This window comes from Melanotaenia boesemani, chromosome 9, assembly GCF_017639745.1.
Source record: "Melanotaenia boesemani isolate fMelBoe1 chromosome 9, fMelBoe1.pri, whole genome shotgun sequence".
In the NCBI taxonomy this organism is placed as follows: Eukaryota; Metazoa; Chordata; class Actinopteri; order Atheriniformes; family Melanotaeniidae; genus Melanotaenia; species Melanotaenia boesemani.
This window is the reverse complement of record NC_055690.1, coordinates 20,413,139-20,433,063: the sequence shown is the minus strand read 5'-3', so window position 1 is coordinate 20,433,063 and position 19,925 is coordinate 20,413,139. Positions and strand designations below refer to the sequence as shown.

The 19,925-nt window shown below is 40.6% G+C and overlaps 1 protein-coding gene and 1 long non-coding RNA gene across 6 annotated transcripts in view; one reads left to right on the top strand and one right to left on the bottom strand.

Moving 5' to 3' along the window:
• Positions 1-8,531: 8,531 nt before the first annotated feature.
• The window catches only part of LOC121645665 (Down syndrome cell adhesion molecule-like protein 1 homolog), a 106,351-nt gene continuing 94,957 nt past the window's right edge, over positions 8,532-19,925 (top strand). For 2 of the 4 annotated variants that reach the window (XM_041994251.1, XM_041994250.1), the window contains exons 1-2: positions 8,532-8,804; positions 19,098-19,418. In XM_041994251.1, coding sequence (XP_041850185.1) covers positions 8,762-8,804; positions 19,098-19,418 — 364 coding nt within the window. In that variant the 5' untranslated portion in view covers positions 8,532-8,761. Of the gene's footprint in view, positions 8,805-19,097; positions 19,419-19,925 lie in introns of those variants that run through there. The other 2 variants (XM_041994249.1, XR_006011479.1) reach the window with 2 other exon arrangements.
• LOC121645666 lies at positions 12,612-15,265 on the bottom strand. Of its 2 annotated transcripts, none has more exons than XR_006011482.1 (3): positions 15,118-15,265; positions 13,932-14,023; positions 12,612-12,677 (listed from the first exon to the last, which is right to left on the bottom strand). It is a non-coding gene; the product is annotated as an uncharacterized LOC121645666 (long non-coding RNA). The 2 variants fall into 2 exon arrangements; XR_006011481.1 differs by lacking the exon at positions 12,612-12,677 and adding an exon at positions 13,372-13,612.

The window sequence follows — 19,925 nt, the reverse complement described above, 5'->3', positions numbered from 1 at the left end:
ACTTACAGCAATAATTAGTGAAGTTATCAATAGTGAAGAAAAAATCTATCTGATCCATGTGCTATACAGATTTCAAAGGTAGTCAGATGTCTGTCACTACACATCTGCAAAAACTAGTTCAGCTGCACAAGAGTGGATCTTGAAATTGCAATAAATTAGAGAAACTGGACTTGGAAATCCAGAAACTGTAAATAGAAGTGAGTCGTTTCAAGTAAGTGGACTGGAGAGTGTAAAATTTAAAAGCCTTTAGTTTGAACTTGGAGTAAATGAAGAAAAACAATTATAATTAAATCATAAATGTGAAAATAATAAGCTTGATCTTGAAAGCAACCTTGCATGTTCATCAGCTGATATCAGTCAGTGATACAGACCAAACATACTGTATATACGTATCTAACATCAATATGTTCAGTAATTTTTTATACAATTTGCTGGCCCCCCTAGAGACGTGACAATCCACGTCCCTAGAGCTAACTTCTGCAGCCGAGGATCAGACCACCAGGGTCCCTGCCACTGGCAGCTGCCCAGCTCACACTGCACCCGACCCCCATGGCTCCTCCTGCAGGTGGTGAGCCCACAGGAGTGGGGGGCCATGTCACCCTTTCGGGCTGAGCCCGACCGAGCACCATGGGCAAAGGCCCGGCCACCAAGTGCCACACCTCCAGGCCTGGCTCCAGAGGTGGGCCCCGGTGACCCACGTCCGGGCAAGGGAAACCTGGGTTCATGATTTGTCGTCATTATATTAATCAAATGAATGAATGAATGAGTGAATAAATGTAAACTTAATGTAAACTTTCTAAATGAATCAGAGTTGACTGCATAGTCAATGTTGAATACATACTCTCCTAATAATGAGAAATTCAATACAATATAAAAAAATACAGATAATTACTTAAGTACAGGTTGCAAAATGCTGCATTAGTTAATCATTTGGTACAATTATATGATCATAATAAAGTATAAAGTATAAGTAGAAAGTAGAATAAAAATAAAATTAATATGTAAATTGATTACAGTCCAGACAGACAGACAGACAGACAGACAACTTTATTTATCCCCGAAGGGAAATTGCGTTGTTACAGTAGTCCAGTAATAACATAAAAAATCCAAAGTGGAATAAATTAGAGAAAAAAATACGAATACAAGAGTGAATTGGCAGATAAAGTGCAGTGGCAAGATGAAGTAATAATGAAAATAGCTATCAGATATTGATATGTAAATATGACTATGTAAATAAAGGAAGTGAAAAGATAATACAGAATGTTGAATGATGTGCAAAGGATACAAATATTATATAATTGTATATCAGAGCGACAACTATAGGTTGCAGTAAGTACAATGGTTGACTTAGTCCAGTTGTGTGATCGTGTCTCTGGCAGAGGTAGATGAGTTATGGAGTCTTATTGCAGCAGGAAGGAACGATCTCCTGTACCGTTCCTTAGAGCAGCGGGGTTGGATCAGTCTGCTGCTAAAAACGCTCTTTAGCTTGTCCAGTGTGTTATGGAGGGGGTGGGAGGGGTTGTCCCTGATTGCCAGCAGTTTTGCCAGCATTCTCTCCTCCACCACCTCCTCCAGGGTGACAAGTTTAGAGCCGACAGCAGACTCTGCCTTTCTGATCAGTTTCCTCAGTCTGTTGGCGTCCTTTGCCTTGATGCCCGCACCCCAGGACACTGCAGCAAAGAAGATGGCGCTCGCCACAACAGACTGATAAAACATCTGCAGCATCTTATTGCAGACGTGAAAGGACCTGAGCCTCCTTAAGAAGTAAAGCCGGCTCTGCCCCTTCTTGTAAATGGCGTCTGTGTTGGTGGACCAGTCCAGCTTATTGTTAAGTGTGACGCCTAAATATTTGTATGAGTCCACTGAGTCCACATCTGTCCCATTGATGCAGACAGGAGAGGGCAGAGGCTTTTTCCTCCTAAAGTCCACCACCATCTCTCTCGTCTTCGCCACGTTCAGCAGTAGATGGTTCTCCCCACACCACCTCACAAAGCGGTCCACCAGGTCCCTGTACTCCGCCTCCCTCCCCCCCTCCACACATCCCACAATGGCCGTGTCATCAGAGAATTTCTGCAGATGACACGATTCAGTGCAGTACTTAAAGTCTGATGTATATGTGGTGAAGAGGAAGGGAGACAGCACAGTTCCCTGGGGGGCCCCAATGTTACTGACCAGACGATCAGACACACAGCTCTGTAACCTCACAAACTGCGGTCTGCCCGTCAGATAGTCGTCTACCCAGGCGACGAGGGGAGCACTCACCCACATGTCCAGCAGTTTGGCCTTCAGCAGTCCAGGCTGAATGGTGTTAAAGGCGCTGGAGAAGTCGAAGAACATGATGCGGACTGATGTGTCAGGTCTATCCAGGGAGGAGTAGGCCCTCTGCAGCAAGTAGATGATTGCATCATCAACCCCAACATGGGGCTGATATGCAAACTGGAGGGGGTCTTGTGATTGGCTCACCAGTGGCCTGAGGTGCGCCAGGCTTAAACCACCTGTCTGTTGACATGGCAAATGAGTGAGCTGTTTTATTTCTATTTATGCTTTCTTTTTAAACAAACACTTTCAGTGTTTACCTTCAGTGTGAGTTGTTGGTGTGATTTTGTGTTTTGTTTGCAGATCCAATCCAATTTTATTTATAAAGCACTTTAAAAACAACCATAGAGGACAAAAGTGCTGTACAGAATACTAAAAGCACACAGAATAAAATCAATGAAAACAATAAAATCTGCATTTTCGGTATTGGTCCAGCTGATAAAGAGGAGGGCTTTCTAGAAAGATTTCAAGATCAAACTGTGCCATTTTCAGCATCCACAACAGACAGCCTTAAAATCCAATGCCCAGCACCAAACAATACTTATCTTAGTATTAGTATCAGGATAGGTACCATATCCAGGATAAGCCGCCATTTAATGTTACAACCCCGGCTCTGCTAGGGGCAAGGGGGTGGCAACATTAAGGGCAAGAAATTAAATGGTATAAGAAAAATGTTTTATTTTAACCATCGGAAGGACTAAAGGTGAATGAACACAGTTCTGAAACCAAAAGGCAAAGAAACTCTAGGTCAAACCATCTCAACCAAGGGATTTCAATATTAACCAAAATAATCCTAAAGGCTTGGAAATGGAGACAGGGGCTTTTGGTCAGTGGCGATATTCGCATTATTTTCAGTTCAGTCCAAAATTGTAGCGAGATGGTCAATGGAAGGAGTCCTTCAGCAGCCAACCCGCCTAAACAAGCTAAGCTTTTTTCAACATTTCCCCCATCAATTATTGAATTGCCCAGGTTTAGAAAAATACTGGATAAAAGGATTACGAGACAAGTGTGCCCATTTCTTTCAGATGCAGCCGAGGTGTTGAGGGGGATCCGGTCTGGTGGCCTCAGGATTAGGATTAGGCTTTTTGCAGATGATGTGATGATGACCTTACCAAACACTGGCATCCAAACAAAGCACAAGCTAAACCCCCAAGCAATTATATGGGAATGTAACAAAAGTTTGATGATTCCCAAATAAAATGGACATGAAAATCCTGGTCCTGTCTGCAGGTTAACTTCGGGATCTAATAACTCAACTTCCTGACTTGGTCACCCTTGTTCCCATAAATTGTTAGCAACTGGCTGTTTTATTGCTTTTGTACAGCTTCAATCTACTTTCAAATCTTAACTTCAATGTGACATATAGTTCACTAAAGGTCCTTAACTTTATCCAACACTTCAGACACACCATTGTGCACAATGTTTTAGTGCTTCACACTTAAAATATCATGCATGTTAAACCAGTCAGACAACATATTCTTCTCTGGGATACCACCAGACCTAAGTTACCCCCTTGAATTTAGTCAAAGCTGTCAATATCCTCCTCTTGAGTGAGTGGGAGTAATTTGGAATCTCTTAGAGTAGACCCACCCCCACACCAGATTTCCTGTAACTAGTGCTGCATAATCTACCATCTCTGTTCCTTGACACCAAAATCTTTTTCCTCTTGAGACAATAGATTTGACCAGGTGTACCAGTACATCTAGTCTGTCTCTAGAACCGTGTGCTGCTTTGTCTGCTCTGTCAGCTATTGCATCTGCTTCATTTTCCTCTGCACTTCATAAAGTCAGTCTGTTCCCCACATCCTGTCATCACAGTCCTGCTAAGTCTTCAAAGACCTCACTACTGAACCAGCTTGTCAAACTGGTCAACAGGGGCTTTATGGTTTCCATAAAGAGGCATGAAATGGAAGTAGATTTCTTAGCACAAATATGGATATATTTTAGCATCAAGCAGCATATCACTTGAGATACACTAGTATGCCTCTAAATGACATTTTGGTAAGAAAAAAAGCATCTTTCAAACTTATCAAAATTTTCAAATGTTCACAAATCACCAGACTTGTATTATTTCCAGCTGTTTGGATGGCATTTATTTATGTTTAAAACAACAAAAAAGAAATAATGGAGCTGCACTTAAGACTTTTGGCATCATTATGGACTGAGAATTTGAACCGGAGTCATTAGCTAGAATATGTCACTGAAAATTTTGCCAACACCAGCATCCACAGGAAATACATCAGTATCATTTAAGGATAACATATGTAATTGTGGCCACTGGATGTCACTAGATATCTCTGATCAATATCTCTGTATAAGCTGCATTACTGACATCTTTACTTTATTTAAATTGAAATTATAATATTTTGTGCGGTACAAATTCTGCTTGTTATATGCAAGGAAAGCACTTGAAGCCTAGTGTGTTTGTGTGTCCCCCAATGTGGAGTGCGAGCGTTTGGTCCTGCAGAGGATGCCTCCAGTGGCAGCCATCTTGGAAATGGTGGTATCGCCCTGGCATGGGGTGTTTTTGTCTGAGGTTACTATGTCTGCTTGAAAATCACATCAGTCCCCATCTACAGTTTTCTGCATTTTTCCAATCTCATTGTCTTTTCCCCTGATCTCTTTCGCCTCACTCCTCCTCAGCAATGCAAATAGTCTCATTAGTAAATCTGGAAAAGAAAAAATAAGTGGGGTGAAAGAGAGAGAAATGGAGACATGAATGTCTAGTTGAAGGTCTCCCCCCTCTAAAGCAAATGCCCCTCTGCCCCTCACCCCATCCTCTCGTTATCCTCTCCAGCTCATTTGAATAAATTAACAGCCCTTGATGTCTTAGGTGCATCTACTGTCATGCACAAACACACATGTGCAAACACAAAGTCATAAATACACCTCTGAGGAGAACATCTAGAAATTATGTCCTGTACTTTGCCATCTTGCAGACACATTCTCACATATGCTGATACACTTTGTACCACAACAATCACGCATGCTTGGTTCAAGGCAAACACTGGATTGGCTGGCAGCTTCCTGTTAATGTGCTGCAGCATAGTTGTGTGTGAGTCAAACTGGCCCACTGTGGAAAAGGTTCTGCAGCAGTCAGTTTACCTTTAGCCGTGTTCAGGCATGATGCTTGACACAAACTGTTGGGTTTTTTTTTCATGATGTGATTTTGAAGGGTCAAAAGTTCCTAGTTTAACAAATCAAGGGATTTTGCTTCAGTTATTCCTGCTCCTGCATCTCTGCATTCTTTTTTTTTTCTCTGTGACCTTGTACAAAGCCAAACAGCAGTGCCATGTGACCCCTTCCTTCCCTAATTCTAACCTTGCAGAGGTTTTACTGGGCTTCGGGCTACACATTAATACTGGATAGATGGATAGATTAATGTTGATATGATCCTAGCATGTAGTCAGGGCCCGGGGGGTGGGGGTGGGGGGGTGGGGGGGGGGGGGGTGCTCTGATTGTCTGAGCATTAACATTAACATCCACATTAACTTATCCGCCTCATCACTCTCGCTGTCTGCGCCTGCATTAGCTCTAATTCTCTGCTTTGATCACGTCTTTTCCTCTTCAGTCAACAAACTCTCTTCTTCTCACTCTCCTGCTACCCTTGCTTCCTTTCCCCTTTCCTACCTCCGGGCAACGATGGAGCTGAGTGATGTGGCGAGTGATGGAGATGAGTCACACATTGCTGTGGTTTTTAGCAGCGTGGTGGCCTGTCCTGGACCCTGTCCTCACTTACAATCACTAAAGCTGTCTCGGAACTGCTTGCTTTTTTTCTGGCCTGGCTGGCCCAGCTCAGCCTGTCAGCACCCATGATGATCATTGGCTGACATGCAGTGTAACCTGCTTGGTGCTGTCAGGCCAACTCACATCATCCTTTTAACCAGCTTGCCACAATTTCTTTTGAACACAGACACCATGTGTTGTACAGGCAGCAGGATTATCCTTTGCACAAAGGACTTTAATGTGTTGGGCCCTGTTCAATGACTAGTTGGTCAGTAGGACAATACGTGATATAAAGACAGATAGCTTTTCCTGAAAGTTTTCTGAAAGCAAGTGTGCAAATCTTACATTGCAAGCAACACTTTTAAACCTGGTTAAAGAGCTGAAAATGTGATGATGCTCCAAAAGTTGTACATCTGGATATATTATAGATGTGCCCACAGTGCCCACTCTATGTGTGCATGTATATAAATCCCTTTTCTTCCATTATGTGTGCATGCATTTGTTTGTGGGTATGTGTGTGTGGAAGAGAAAGACAGACAGGTTGCGTGGGTGTCTGTGTATGTTTCCACCTGTTACATAATAAAAAGTGGAGGCAGAGTGTGCTTCCTTGCCTGCCTCACTACAGCAGCTCTTCAGTGGGAGTGAGAGAGTTCCACAGATTGATGCAGCTCTGTTCCCCAACCAGGACTGCTTTTTGGTTATAGCACTCAAAGCACCAAATTTCTCGGAGAGGATTCTGGCAGAGGGATAGAGGAGAGTTCATATCAAGTAGAAGGTGATTGATGTAAGATAGTCTGAGAGTTTATCTGAGAGGACTGTAAAGTGGATTTTTCTGGTTAAACAGCCATACTATATGCTGTGTTGATTATTCAAATAAGATAAGACACTTTATTGTCATTGCACAGATCTACAATGAAAATTACAAACAACATCCAGTTCATATGGGTGAAGAACTGATGCAGTGAAGAGGAAAGGGTTAACTAAGACAGCAGATCTTTCATGTTTAGTCTGAAGATTTCTATACATTTTTTTCCTTAACTGTCATTAAGAGAGAAATATAGTTGTGATCCTACTAAGATGGGATGCTTTTGTCTTCTGAACAGGTGCTGAGCTGCAGTGTAAATACATGTAAATCTGGCTTGTTTGACTTCTGAATCTGAATGGCTGACTATCCCCTTTCACATCTAATATTTAAAGCAGGTTGGAGTCTGTTTAACTGGCAGTTTGCAGAAATATTTTAGTAGTATCTGGCCGTATGTGTGTATATATATTTTAGCTAAAGTACATTGCAAAAATCTTGAGACACCCCTTATTTCTTCATGTATTGCCAGAATAATATAAACCAGCTGCAGTGATTTTATTAAATATTTGCCAACAAAAAAGTGGTATAACAAGCTTGAAAGTCAATATTTGGTATAAAAGCCTTTCTTATTGAACACATCATAAACCCATTTAGAAAATCTTTCTTATTATTTTAAGTACACATATATTTTGGAACAGTTTCCCATTAAATCCAGTAGTAAAGTTTCCCAAAACCTATGACCAGTAGTGTAGTCTTCAGAAATAGTTCTCTGAGCTTTTTAAAGGACATTCCAAATCTTTTCTTTGGATGCTGTATTTTCTTCATGTGTCAGGACAATCCCACACATCTTCAATAAAGTTGAAGTCCGGGTTGAAGTCTCTATAAGACCTGTTGCCACTAATTTTCAGTCCAGTTCTTGTGTCATTTGGTATACCTCAGCCTCTTCTGTTTCCCTGTCTTAAGAATAGTACCTTGACAGCCAGCCTTCCACAGCAAGCATTTCTGAGGAAGCTTTGCAAGAGCAGCTCCAGGCCACTGGTGGAATATATATATGGTTAGTGGACTTGTCCAGATACTTGATCAATGCACTTTTGTGCCCAACCCAGTGAATTTATTGAGCATCCTTTTCAAGTAATGTCCTGATGAACACAGTTTTAATAAGGTTTGCTGAAGATAATAACCGACTGATGTTTATTATAAAAACTATTCACTCTGTTACAAGTGATCTGATCGCCACCGCTGTTTCCTACCAGCAGCAGCGCAGAACACATTTCTACTTTCCTCTGCAGCTTATCTGCGCTCCTGTACTTATATCTCTCCTGGAACTCAAAAATGTTCACCGCCTTTAATATCTTTACTACCACGCACTGATGTTCGGGCAAGTGTTCTGTCCTCTGTGAACACTCAGTGCTTTGTGCGCACACTGTTACAACTTTGAAAACCGGTTTAATGGTATTTTTAATGTAATTTGCATCGTACGCAGACAAGTGCAAACGTCCCAGTTTCCCTTTCAAATGAAATACAAGACGAATGTTCAAGTTTGCACTTGGAAATATGCGAATATACCGGATAAAAGCATGAATTCAGTGCGCGTAATACAGAAGACCCAATAGTTCTCGTTTGGTTCCTCATTAGAACGTGTGATTCATCACTCCTCTACGACGAATCATTAGAATACCGGGGGTGGGGCGACGGCAGCCTGTCCCGGTATGGGGAGGAGAGAGCAGGGAACAGAGGCGGTTCTTTCTCGGTTTCTCGTTTCTCGGCGCTGGAGAGTGTGGGACCAGGGCTGGAGAGACCGCCAGGGAGCATCAGCTGAACAAGTCCAGCACGGAGCCTCGCCTGGCCGACCGCTGCGCCGTGCACTCTTTTCGGGGACTGCACAACATTCCTGTGAAATATAACTGCTTTTAATGGCATGTGGCTTGTAACTTTACTTCTGCTGTATTCTTTGCAAGAAGGTAGGCTTTAATTGTGACTCTTGTTGGTTAATGCCAATTTGCATGTTTTCCCTTGTCCAGTGCAATGCTGAAGTTGATTGTGCGTGCTGATTAAGGTGTCTGGCTGATTCATTTTATTAAACCCAATTAATACGATCATAACAAACGGGAAAGATATATAGAATCAAACCCCAAATCACCTTTTGAAAAAGACCGGTAACTTTTTCGCAGTCTTTTGAGAGGATGCTTTCCAGATCAGCAATCGTTTTCTCCTGAGCGGGAGCTCGTATTTATCTTGCGTTTTGAGTCCCCACATAGTGATTATCCGATTAGATCAATACAGTTTTATTAAAGGACTTTTCATTTGCATAAATCAACATGAATTTCTCTTAAGAGACCACAGAGAAACCCACAAAAATCTCTAAAGTAGTCTTTCACTCTGCGTTTGCTACCATGAAAAAGCTAACGGTATTTGCATTTTGCATGATGAATATAGTGTGTCGTGAATATGGAGGCTGTTGAATAGGCGGAGGAGCTGATAAGAATCTGCTAGCGCGCGCACGGTACAAGAGGCGACCTCGAGCGCTGATGCTGACCGCAGCTGTGGGTTGTTTACTCCAGAAAGTCCAAGAGGGCAGCAGAGTTTATTGTATTTACTGACTTTTTCCTTCCTGATATAAGTGTGCGTGTTTGGGTGCAAGTGTGTGCATGGGAAGGTTGGTGGGGAGAGGGAGCAATCCCAATGGGTTAAATAATCCCCTTTTTTTATTATCACTTCAGTTGTTTTTGTTTTCTTTTAATATGTAATGAATTTTTGTCCGGATGCAGTGCGATTGAGTGTGTGCTGAATGTATGCGACTGTAGGGCAACAAGGGTCAATACATTTGATGAGAGACGTGTGAACTGATGCTGGGGGTATTGAGCATTGGCCTTTAATTTGCAGATAATGTGCCCCAGTTGAATATGTAAAAGACGAGGTCGTATATTATTGTTGGTCTTCTTTGATAAGATGTAGGAGTGTCAGTGTGCAGACTCAGTTGTTATCATCCCTGGTCTAATTATTCATCCACCATTTTCTGTGCCACCAGATTCTTCTGATTGGCTTTGCTTTGAATACTGCAGATGCGAGATAATGATTCCTTTTGCCTTTGAAATGTTCCGTTCTTTAAGTGTTATTGTCCTATCACTTCTTAAGGAAACAATGAATAAAGAAAAAGAACCAGATGAGTCAATTTTACACTTAATCTGATTTTTGCGTGTGGTTTTGAAATAAAATAATTTTTATATACTATAAACCCTTTTAATTTCAGATTTTTTCAAACCTTTTCCTTATATGTTTTTGGTGTTTGGTGTTTTTGGGCTGTTTTATGCTCACACTCGCCATCACTGGCCTTGGCAGTGCCCTCTGCCAGGCTGCAGCTGCTGCGGGGACTTCTGTGCTGTTTTTGTTGTATGTAATTGGATTACAGGGTCTATTTCCATTATACGCTCTGTACATCGCATGTCCCGTGACTGAACGAGATGTATCGTGTGCGTGTTTGTGTGAGTGTGTGTTCAATGTGTCTCTGTGTGGTGATGGGAGGAGGGTAGAGAGGGCTGCAAACAGCCACTGGAGCGGAAAGAGTGCTTGAGATGGGAGAGATGTAGATAACGCAGTGGAAAACAAACTTCAATTTTCCGTTGCTTTCCAGTACCACGTTCCCCTCATTTTGCACGAATCAACTGCAATTGATTGTTTTAACCAGATTGCAATGTGTTTTACATACATTTAGTTAAAAACCTCCGTATTTTAATAGGGAAAAGGGAGGTTTATTAACATACATGCATATGCATCAGTACTGCGTATTTTCTAGCCCGGCCGCGCCTCTTAGAAAAGCATACTGCTTATTTAATTTTTGACATCACCATTGAAGATATGTCAGATCACACAATTATTTGAGAATATTTAGTTCTTCTCAACATATCTTTCCACATTTTTATGGCATTAATTAGATATTCATTCAATCATTGCTGGGCGTTTGTTGCTGTAGTTTGGCTGCATATCAACACACCTGCACCCATGAGTGCGCAGAGGAGGGGGAGATGAGAGGGATGGATAGATGGATAGATAGAGGTAGGGGAGGAGGGGAGTGCACTCATTCTTCTTTGTCATGATTTGGGAGGCTGCTTGTTATTTTATGGAAATAAAATTGAGACAAACTCAGTTGAGGGCTGTGTGAGAATCTTCTTTCAGGCCTGACTATAGCCAGAAACGGGCCTGAGATATTGAGACAATGCTTTAAAAAATTATTGCAATTAATATATGTTAGGACTGTCGAGGAAGGGACAAGTCTTTTGGGATTTTTTTTTTATTTTAATATCAGTTGCTGAAATTTCAAAGAGAACAACCATGTGAGGATCGAGGTGGAGCGAGAGCTCTTGCTATAATTATTTAATCAATTAATGGGATTCCGGTTTTATCCAGTTTCGGTCGACACGTCTCCTGCGTGACATGCACTGGCTATTTGACATCACACTGAGTTTTGTCTGCATTACAGTGTTCAAGCATAGATATAAAACACATAGGCTTAAAGATGTGCATAACTTTATTCTTATTTGTGCGTTTGATGGACAAAGCATCGTGTTTAGGTAAGATACACCGGGTTAACAGATTCCGTCTGAACCTTCGATCCATGGCCTTCATATCTACTTAAAAATTATACAAATAAATAAGAGGATTTCAACAAAGGCGTAGAGTCACAAGAAGTTTAGGGACATCATCTGCTTACAGATCACTAGAATATTTTCTAATTTATTTGACCTATACTCGTGCGCTTTTTTGATAAATCGCTTGTTGTGTTTAAATTTGGAAACAAAATCTTTTCAGACCAGAGGAGACGTGCTTGGAGGGGGGAGCCCTGTAATTGCGGCATGAGTCTGACTCTGGTCCGCATGACGGACTCGCAGATGTTAGCTTAGGAATGGAAAATTGAAGCTTCGGTGGCCTGATGGGAACATTAAATATCTCAGACATTTCTATACATAGGACATCAAATCATTGCCAGTTTATGCGGGGAGAGTGCAGGTTAAAAACCAGAAAAATACAAAAAAACAAACAAAACAAAATAAGCAAACAAAAAACAAACAAATGAATGACAGTGAAAGTGCAGATCTGTTTTCTTTCTTTTTCATATTAATATTTTTTTCAACAGAATAGCGTTTTTTTTATTTATCCCTTTATGCACAGGTCACATAAGTAGCCTGTTTATATTTGAACTGGCTTGCCTTGTATAAACTAAAATGAAATAAATTCTAGGTCTGAGTTGATTAGAGCCCAGTGTGTCACATTCTTCTGGCTTCATTTAAATAATCTGGGGCGATAAAGCTCCGCCACCTCAACTTGTTTTTCTCATTCTAGTTCGTCAACAAAATTCAATTTTTATTGTCAAGTTGTTTTGTTTGTTTTGAAATAGACTACAACAACGTCCTTAACAGTTGTTACGAGGTAATGACTTAATTTAGTACATTCAGGCGCAATAAACAGGCTCTGCATCCACTGAAGCGGAAATTTCTCACGAGAAAAACAATTTCACCATTTATTTCTTCTTCTTGAAATCTTGAATTTAGTTTTAAAGCGTGGTGCTCCACAGACTTGGCAAACTTGACATGTGAGTGTTCAGTCGTCAGTCACTGTTCAAAAAACAACATACGCCTTCATTAGCTCAAATGTTTGTATTTCGTTCTGCTGGCGGGGTTCATCTGTAGTCCTGAGCCGCAACATCGCAGTCACAGCTGTTATACAAGAGGGAATTTTGAGTGTGTTCAACAGGTTTTACACAGCAGAGGAGTCCGGCAGCCCAGCGCAGTCCTCTTTACGCACAGAGCCAGTTTGAACAGAGTCAGTGTCTTGAATGACTCAAATAAACATAATGAAACAATCACACTCACGATCGACTCTCTGCTATAATTCTGCCTCTCTGCTTCTATCCTGTTCTTCATACTATCAAACAACTTTTGGCCCTGTCTCCGAGGGAGACAAAAAAAAAAACAAAAACAAAAAAAAAAGAGTTAAGGGTGAAAAAACAAGCCCTCTCCACATTTCTGGCGTTCACTTCGACAGCAGAAATCAGGTTTTTGAAGTGGTAGATGTGCATTTTCAAATGCTGAAATGGCTGCCTAATATTTTACTGACACTGCAGAAACAGTGCATAGGAGTTGTTTACCACCCACTTCCTCCTTCCCCCTGTCTATATTACGTGGATATATATTTGCATCATTGATGTGCCATGGAGTTTTTTCTTTTTTGGCTCCAGTCTTGCACATATATTGAAATTATTAATTTCCTGAGTGCACACATGGCCAGGTTGTTATCCAGCCTTTAGACATGTTTGAATCGGAAGTCATTGTATGAGCATCTCCCTCTATCAAACTTAATCCTATCTTGTGTCTTTTGTATCATGTCGTTTTTATGCTGCATCACTGCTCTGGCTATATTGTCACTTACTTCAGCTGTTATTTGGTTTGAATATTTTTTGACTGTGGTTATCTGTAGAGCTACATGGTTTACCACATACAAAATCTACTTGTTGTTAGAAATGTTTAAGTGAAATCTGAAATGCATTTATGTGACTGTGTGTGTGACTGTTTGTAGGAGAGTTAGTAAGAGAGAGTGAAAGGGGATTTATAGCCCTGTTTTTCTATGCACATGATGGTATGAATCTTGGTGTGTGTGTGTGTGTGTCTGAATGAATCTAGATGAAACAGAAAAAGCTGCATTATGCATAGCGGTTCTCCATAGGCAATATCCTTGTTTCTCCAGCATACATATTCATACTCCATTTTCATATCCCCTGCAAAATACAAGGAAAAAAGGTGCAAATGCATTTGAGTGTATAGCAAAAAAAAAAAAAAAAAAAAAAAAAAAAAACTGAGTCAAAACCAAACAGTAAAATGAAAGACATGCAAAAATTAAAGTGAAGGATATATATGTATGTACACAGGTACATACATACACCCCCCATGCATATATATTCACAAGAATCACAAGAATAACAACATTCAGACAATTAACAGCTATGCCCTGCCAGTGATCAGATGACCTGCTGGGATAATAAGCTGACTAAAGGAGGAAGTTCAGTCCACAGATGTTAAAACATGGAAGCTACCCACCATGCAAGGAAGGTTCCACCCCAAATCCAGTGTCCTGAAGCTCTATGCTAAGCGCAAAGATGGGGACCAAGGACCAGTGAGCATCAGGGCCACTATCCAAGATAAAACATCCAAGCTCCATGAATAAGTCAGGAAGATTGCCCCAAGAGATGAGGCATTTAGTGAATGTCTCAGGCAATGGAAACTGGAGGAGAAGAAGTTGGAGGAACCATCATGGGAGGAAAAACCCCAACATGGGATGTATCACCGACAGATAGCTGAAGTGGTGGATATGAACAAGTCCAACCAATGACAAGAGAGGGCTGGACTGAAGGACAGCACAGCACAGCACTAATCATGGCAGCACAGGAGGAAGCCTTGAGCACCAAAGAAATCCAGGCCCAGGCCTATCACACCAGGCAGGACCTCCAGGTGCAGGCTGTGCAAAGAGGCCCCTGAAACAATTCAGCACCTCACATCGGGGTGCAAGATACTGGCAGGCAAAGTATACATGGAACCCCATGACCAAGTAGCCGGCTTAGATGTTTTCATACAGAAGAAAACAAACAATAGAGTTACTACTAGAGCATTAACCAGAGGAGACTGTAACATACAGCGCCGCAGGACTAAGTTTAGCCAAATGGTGGTGTCTATCAGAGGCACACAGTCATGGAACTCACTACCAGCTCATATTAGAAACTGTGACAACTATCTCACCTTCAAGAAAACACTAAAAGAGTGGTTAAAAACAAACCAGTCCTGTACTCATGTGTAACTAACATCCTGTTTACCTCTTATTACTAACACTGTGTTTAATGTTTATTGTAACTATTGTAAATATGAGATGTTTGTCAATGTTTGTTCAATGTGCCTGCCTTAGGACAACAGATGCAATTTAGCTTTTGTGGCTAATTCTGGCATATTTACTGTGAAGCTTTTGCTCATATGTTGATTAATATGCATTGTCCTAAATAAATAAATAAATAAATAAATAAATAAGTGTACAGAAACATCTGTGCAGAATATGGACTGGAGACCCCTAGGTCACAAACACCTCCCAAGGTGGTGGAGAATGAGAGAACTAAGTTTCAAATGGGCTCCTAGAGTCAAACCAGCAAAATGGTGGTGTTATGCATGGACTCCTTGGAGACAGAGAATGATCACCAAGACTTTATTAAACAGACTGTGATACTAAGAATGAGCTAACTGTTGAAGGATAACCGGTGGAACAGACTGAGGAACAGGAATCGAGGAGCTGGGTTGGGGAAGAGGCAAAGTCCATGTAGTGCATAGGTTTAGGTCCGACAGGAAGTGACTGTGGTGCTGGAGTATATGAGGACTGGGGACACAATGGAAGACAGGTGTGACAGGTTGGCTTGATTATGATGAGCGGATCAGGAACAGGTGTGGAGGATCAGGGAAGTGCAGATGGAGTGACTGACTGAAAGTGGAAGGACAGGCTGTAACAGGTGGTGACCAACCAACCAGACATTGTGATAATAAATAAACAGCAAAGGAAAGCCTTAGTGATTGATGTAGCCATCCTCAACAATGGAACTATCAGGAGAAAGAAACACAAGAAACTGGAGAAATACCAAGGACTCAAGGAAGAGCTGGAGAAAGCCTGGAAGGTGAAGGCAACAGTAGCCCCAGTATGTATATATATATATATATATATATGTATATGTGTGTGTGTGTGTGTGTGTGTGTGTGTGACACTATGTAAAATGTCAAGGGTTCAGTCAACAGGAAATATGTTTCTGGGTGTTTCACCCAAAATCACTTTGACCTTCTTCATTGTAATGAGTCAGTGCATCCAGGCTTGAAGAGGGGAATCAAAATACAATTCATGAATGAATGAGTGCTGCTTCTTTGCTCTTTATTTCTCTGCTGTTGAAAAGAAGCCTGGGGCTATGAAATGGCTTTGGTAACCTCTGAAGTTAGATGTTACCCAAAAAAGCGTAAAAATTAGGTTTTTGTGTTCCAAGTTTTATTTTGATGCTTTGTATGAATTAATTACTGTCCCTTATGCTATTCTACTGAATGTTTTAATTTAGATTCCCTGTGGTAATGTACACATTTATTTAAAATTTTGTAGAAGCTTATTTTGTTTTCAAGTTTGTACATGTACTGAGTTGTGCTGCAGAAAAGGAACTTTTGACATTGTGACATTCTTTACTATTTGTCCAAACAATCTGTTGTACAATGTATCCAAGAGGTAGAGCCTACGGTAAAACAATGCAGACATGTTCCAAAAAAGCAACTTAATACACCTCTGAATAGCACACATTAAAAAAAAAGTACCTACCTCTTGGGAACATTGTGTAATATGTAAACTTTGATCATTTGGCAGATCTTTTTATTTCTTGTAATAACATCTATCCTCATCTTTTCTAGCCAAAAGTTTAATTTATACCACCATAAGACATGTAGTCATCATGTCCATGGTGGTCTTTTCTGCTGCAGGCTGTGATCTGTGCAGTGTAAATCAGGGTGTGCTTTTCATGTGTTCATTCACATGTGTCTTTGTGTGCATGAGTGTATATGTGGACTTAGTGACCTGAATTCATATCACATTGCAAACAATTTGCTATCCCATCACATGCTTCTTCTTTTTAGAAGTTTTGCTGCTGTGTTTGACATCAATGTTTGTTTGATTTTGACCAGGTTAAAGATGTAGAGCATAACCAAGGTGTTTTCATCCTGAGGGTCAGAATACAACAACATACAAACTTAAAGTTTTGCATGACAAATTGTTTGTCAAATAAGCCAAAAGATTCAAACGGACATGCAGAAGTGAAGAATAAAGAATGCACCTTTGTGATGAAATTCCATGAACAATTCAGTTCAGTGCAAGTAATCTTTAGAGGTTTATGATTAAAAGGTATTCTAGCCTAGTTGGCAGAGGTTTAATATTAAGACATATGAGTGATTAGAGTTGTTTTTCATTGTCTGTCTTTTACAGCAATGACATTTCTTTGTTGATTTTTTTTCTTTGTAACGACAGTACTCTGAAGCTGGTTATTATAAGCATTATCTTCTACTTATGGTTTCTGTATTTCTTTCTTTAGAAACATTTCTGTGTTTTCTGGAGTACATTGTGGTGCTCTCCTTGGTGCTGAAAGTACAGCTCAGTCAGCTTTGCAGCCTTTGAGAGTGATTGCCTTTAAATCAAACAAGAAATGGATTGAACTTGACCTAAATTCAGATTTTTGAAGAAAGTATCTTGCTCAACAATGTCACTCTATCTCTGTGACATCTATGCAGTACTCCTGCTCATATACATTTACTCCTGGCATATATGTTTCACTCCTGTCTCATGTTTTGCACAAGCACCCAAGGTTGCCATCACATTGCACATTCTTTGCCTCTTTGACTAAGCTGACATCAAAAACTGAACTAGTTATTTAACATTAACCTCTCTATTCTTTGACCTGACCACATTCAGACACACACACTTACACAATCACTCACTCCCTCTGTTGCATTAACACCTTTGCACCTGAACTGCTGCCCCTCAGCCAGCCACCTATGTCCTGTCTACAATATTGCACTTCTTCCTGACTCCTGGTTTCCCGATCTCTACTTCAGCTCAACACCCACACATGCATAAAAACCAAGGATGTTGGACATCAGCCTCCCACAGCAATGCCATTATAAAGTGGATAGGTGATATGTGTGTTAAATGTGAAAGGAGATTATGTGGGTTTATTTTGGTGTTTGGCAAACAAATTCCAATCACATAACAATGCCGGTCTGTAGGAAAAGGCAACAGAGGTGTGTTTGGGTGTAAAAGGGGTATCTAGATGGGAAATGACAACAAATAAAAGGACAAGTGATTCAGATAAAACATGAAGTGGCAGACAGCAAACAAAATAGAAAGTGAAAATCACCTTATGTCATTTTGAGTCTCATCCTTAACTGTTCAGCTTTTTCTCATGAGATTAATCCCACTCATATCATGTTATTTATGTCATTGTGTTTATTGCATGTCATTATTTATACTGGTAAGAAAAGGTTTGAAAATAAACTTTAACATTAATAATTCATTCTTGTTCTTTGTATTGATACAGACTTTAAAACTAACTACTGGGCCTTTTTTATTTTAAAAGCTGGCCATTGTGAATATCAATTGATGAACACGATCTGTAAAAATGAAGATTAACTGTCATCTAATGGTGTCTTCATATCTTACCTATCACACCCATGTGAATACTTTATTTTGCTGCAAGATCGAGGACATCAGCAGAAAAGACGATGGGGGTTGAGTTGTGTGATTAATTTTCCCTCCTATTGAGATGCAGATATCCAAAGGACTCCCTGAATACAGTACATTAGATTATAGATATTAGGATAATGCATAGGGGATAAGATGGATGGCAGCAGTTTGGCATACACAGAGGTAGTTGTTTGGGTTGAGGTGACCTGGATGCCTGTAGATCCATCTTGTGTACTGGAAGTCGGTGTCTTTAAGTTTGTGTTTAATTACATAGTGCTCTGGTTCTGTAAAATGAGTTTTACTCACTTAATAGCACTATTATATTGAACATTTAATTTTTTAAATAGAGCTGGATTTTTATTCAAAATTATCTGATATTTGCATTTCAAACATTTTACCTAGCAAAAGTTTCCATGTCACACTCGGTTTGAAGAAGCCACCTGGAATTAATTTGACTAAAATCAGTTTTGAATTTGTTTTGCTTAAATCTAGTGGATGTGCAGATGAGATTTTTTTGCCTACATTTTCATTATAAGGCTGTTGCTTGGATTCTAATTTACAGTTTCAACAAGGTTGAAGCAAAAATGTTCTTTGAAAAACACTCTTGCATGGTGATCGGAAATGAGGAAACATCCTGTTTTTCACAAATTCTCATTTTCACAAAGTGTGTCATATTAATAGAGCCTGAGGATGTTCAGTTTGGCTCTGCAGGTTTGAAGCTGTATTAAATCAGTTTGAAGATATTTTTAAGGTGGACATTTTAGACAATAGTCCACACTTTAAGAAGTTATACCTTATACCTGAAAATATAGTATTTTACTTTTACAGTAGTGCTATTTCATTTGATTCATTTCAGTTTCATTCAGTAATGCATTCTGATTATAGCAACGCTCCCTCTTGTCATACAGTACCTGTCTGATCCATAGATGCTGCCTCTAACTCTACATCTCTCTCTGTCATCCTAACAGTCAACAGTGAGGATGTTGTCTCGACACGGCTGTACTTTGTGAACGCCTCCCTGCAGCGAGTGACCTTCTCCAGCTCGGTGGGGGTGTCCCTGCCCTGCCCTGCGGGCGGCGCCCCCCATGCCGTCTTGCGCTGGTACCTGGCCACTGGAGACGACATTTACGACGTTCCCCATATCCGCCACGTGCATGCCAACGGCACCCTCCAGCTCTACCCTTTCTCCCCCTCTGCCTATAACAGCATCATCCACGACAACGAGTACTTCTGCACTGCTGAGAACCAAGCAGGCAAGATTCGAAGCCCCAGCATCCACATCAAAGCAGGTGAGTTTTGGACACAGTCGATGAAAACCAAGCCAATAGTCAGAGAAACAGTTTCAACTCTGGGGAATTTTGCAATTTTATTTCTTAATTAGCACATTTATGCTGTCTCTGCATGTAGCTTGTTTTAAGGGTACTAAATGGCAACATTACCCAAGTTTATTTCCAGTTTAGAAGTAGTTATTCAGTCAAATGATCAAACTGGACATGAGAGCATGAACAGTGATGGATGATGTATCCCTTGACGGAGTAAGAAAATACTGCGTTTTCACTCTTCTTGCCTGTTGGTAATCAAAAAAAGTTTGTAGCACTGGATGATGTAGTTCACAGCAGGAGCTGTGAGCTTACGAGAACCTTTTGACACACTAAAAATCTGCTATATTTAACATAATAAACAAAATAGTATAAATGGCAGTTATGCTTTCGCTTAATGGCAAGGATGGGGGAAGCTATAAGGTGACTGCTTCCCTCTTAGTCCAGTTCACCTTGATTTGTGGTACCTAGGCATGC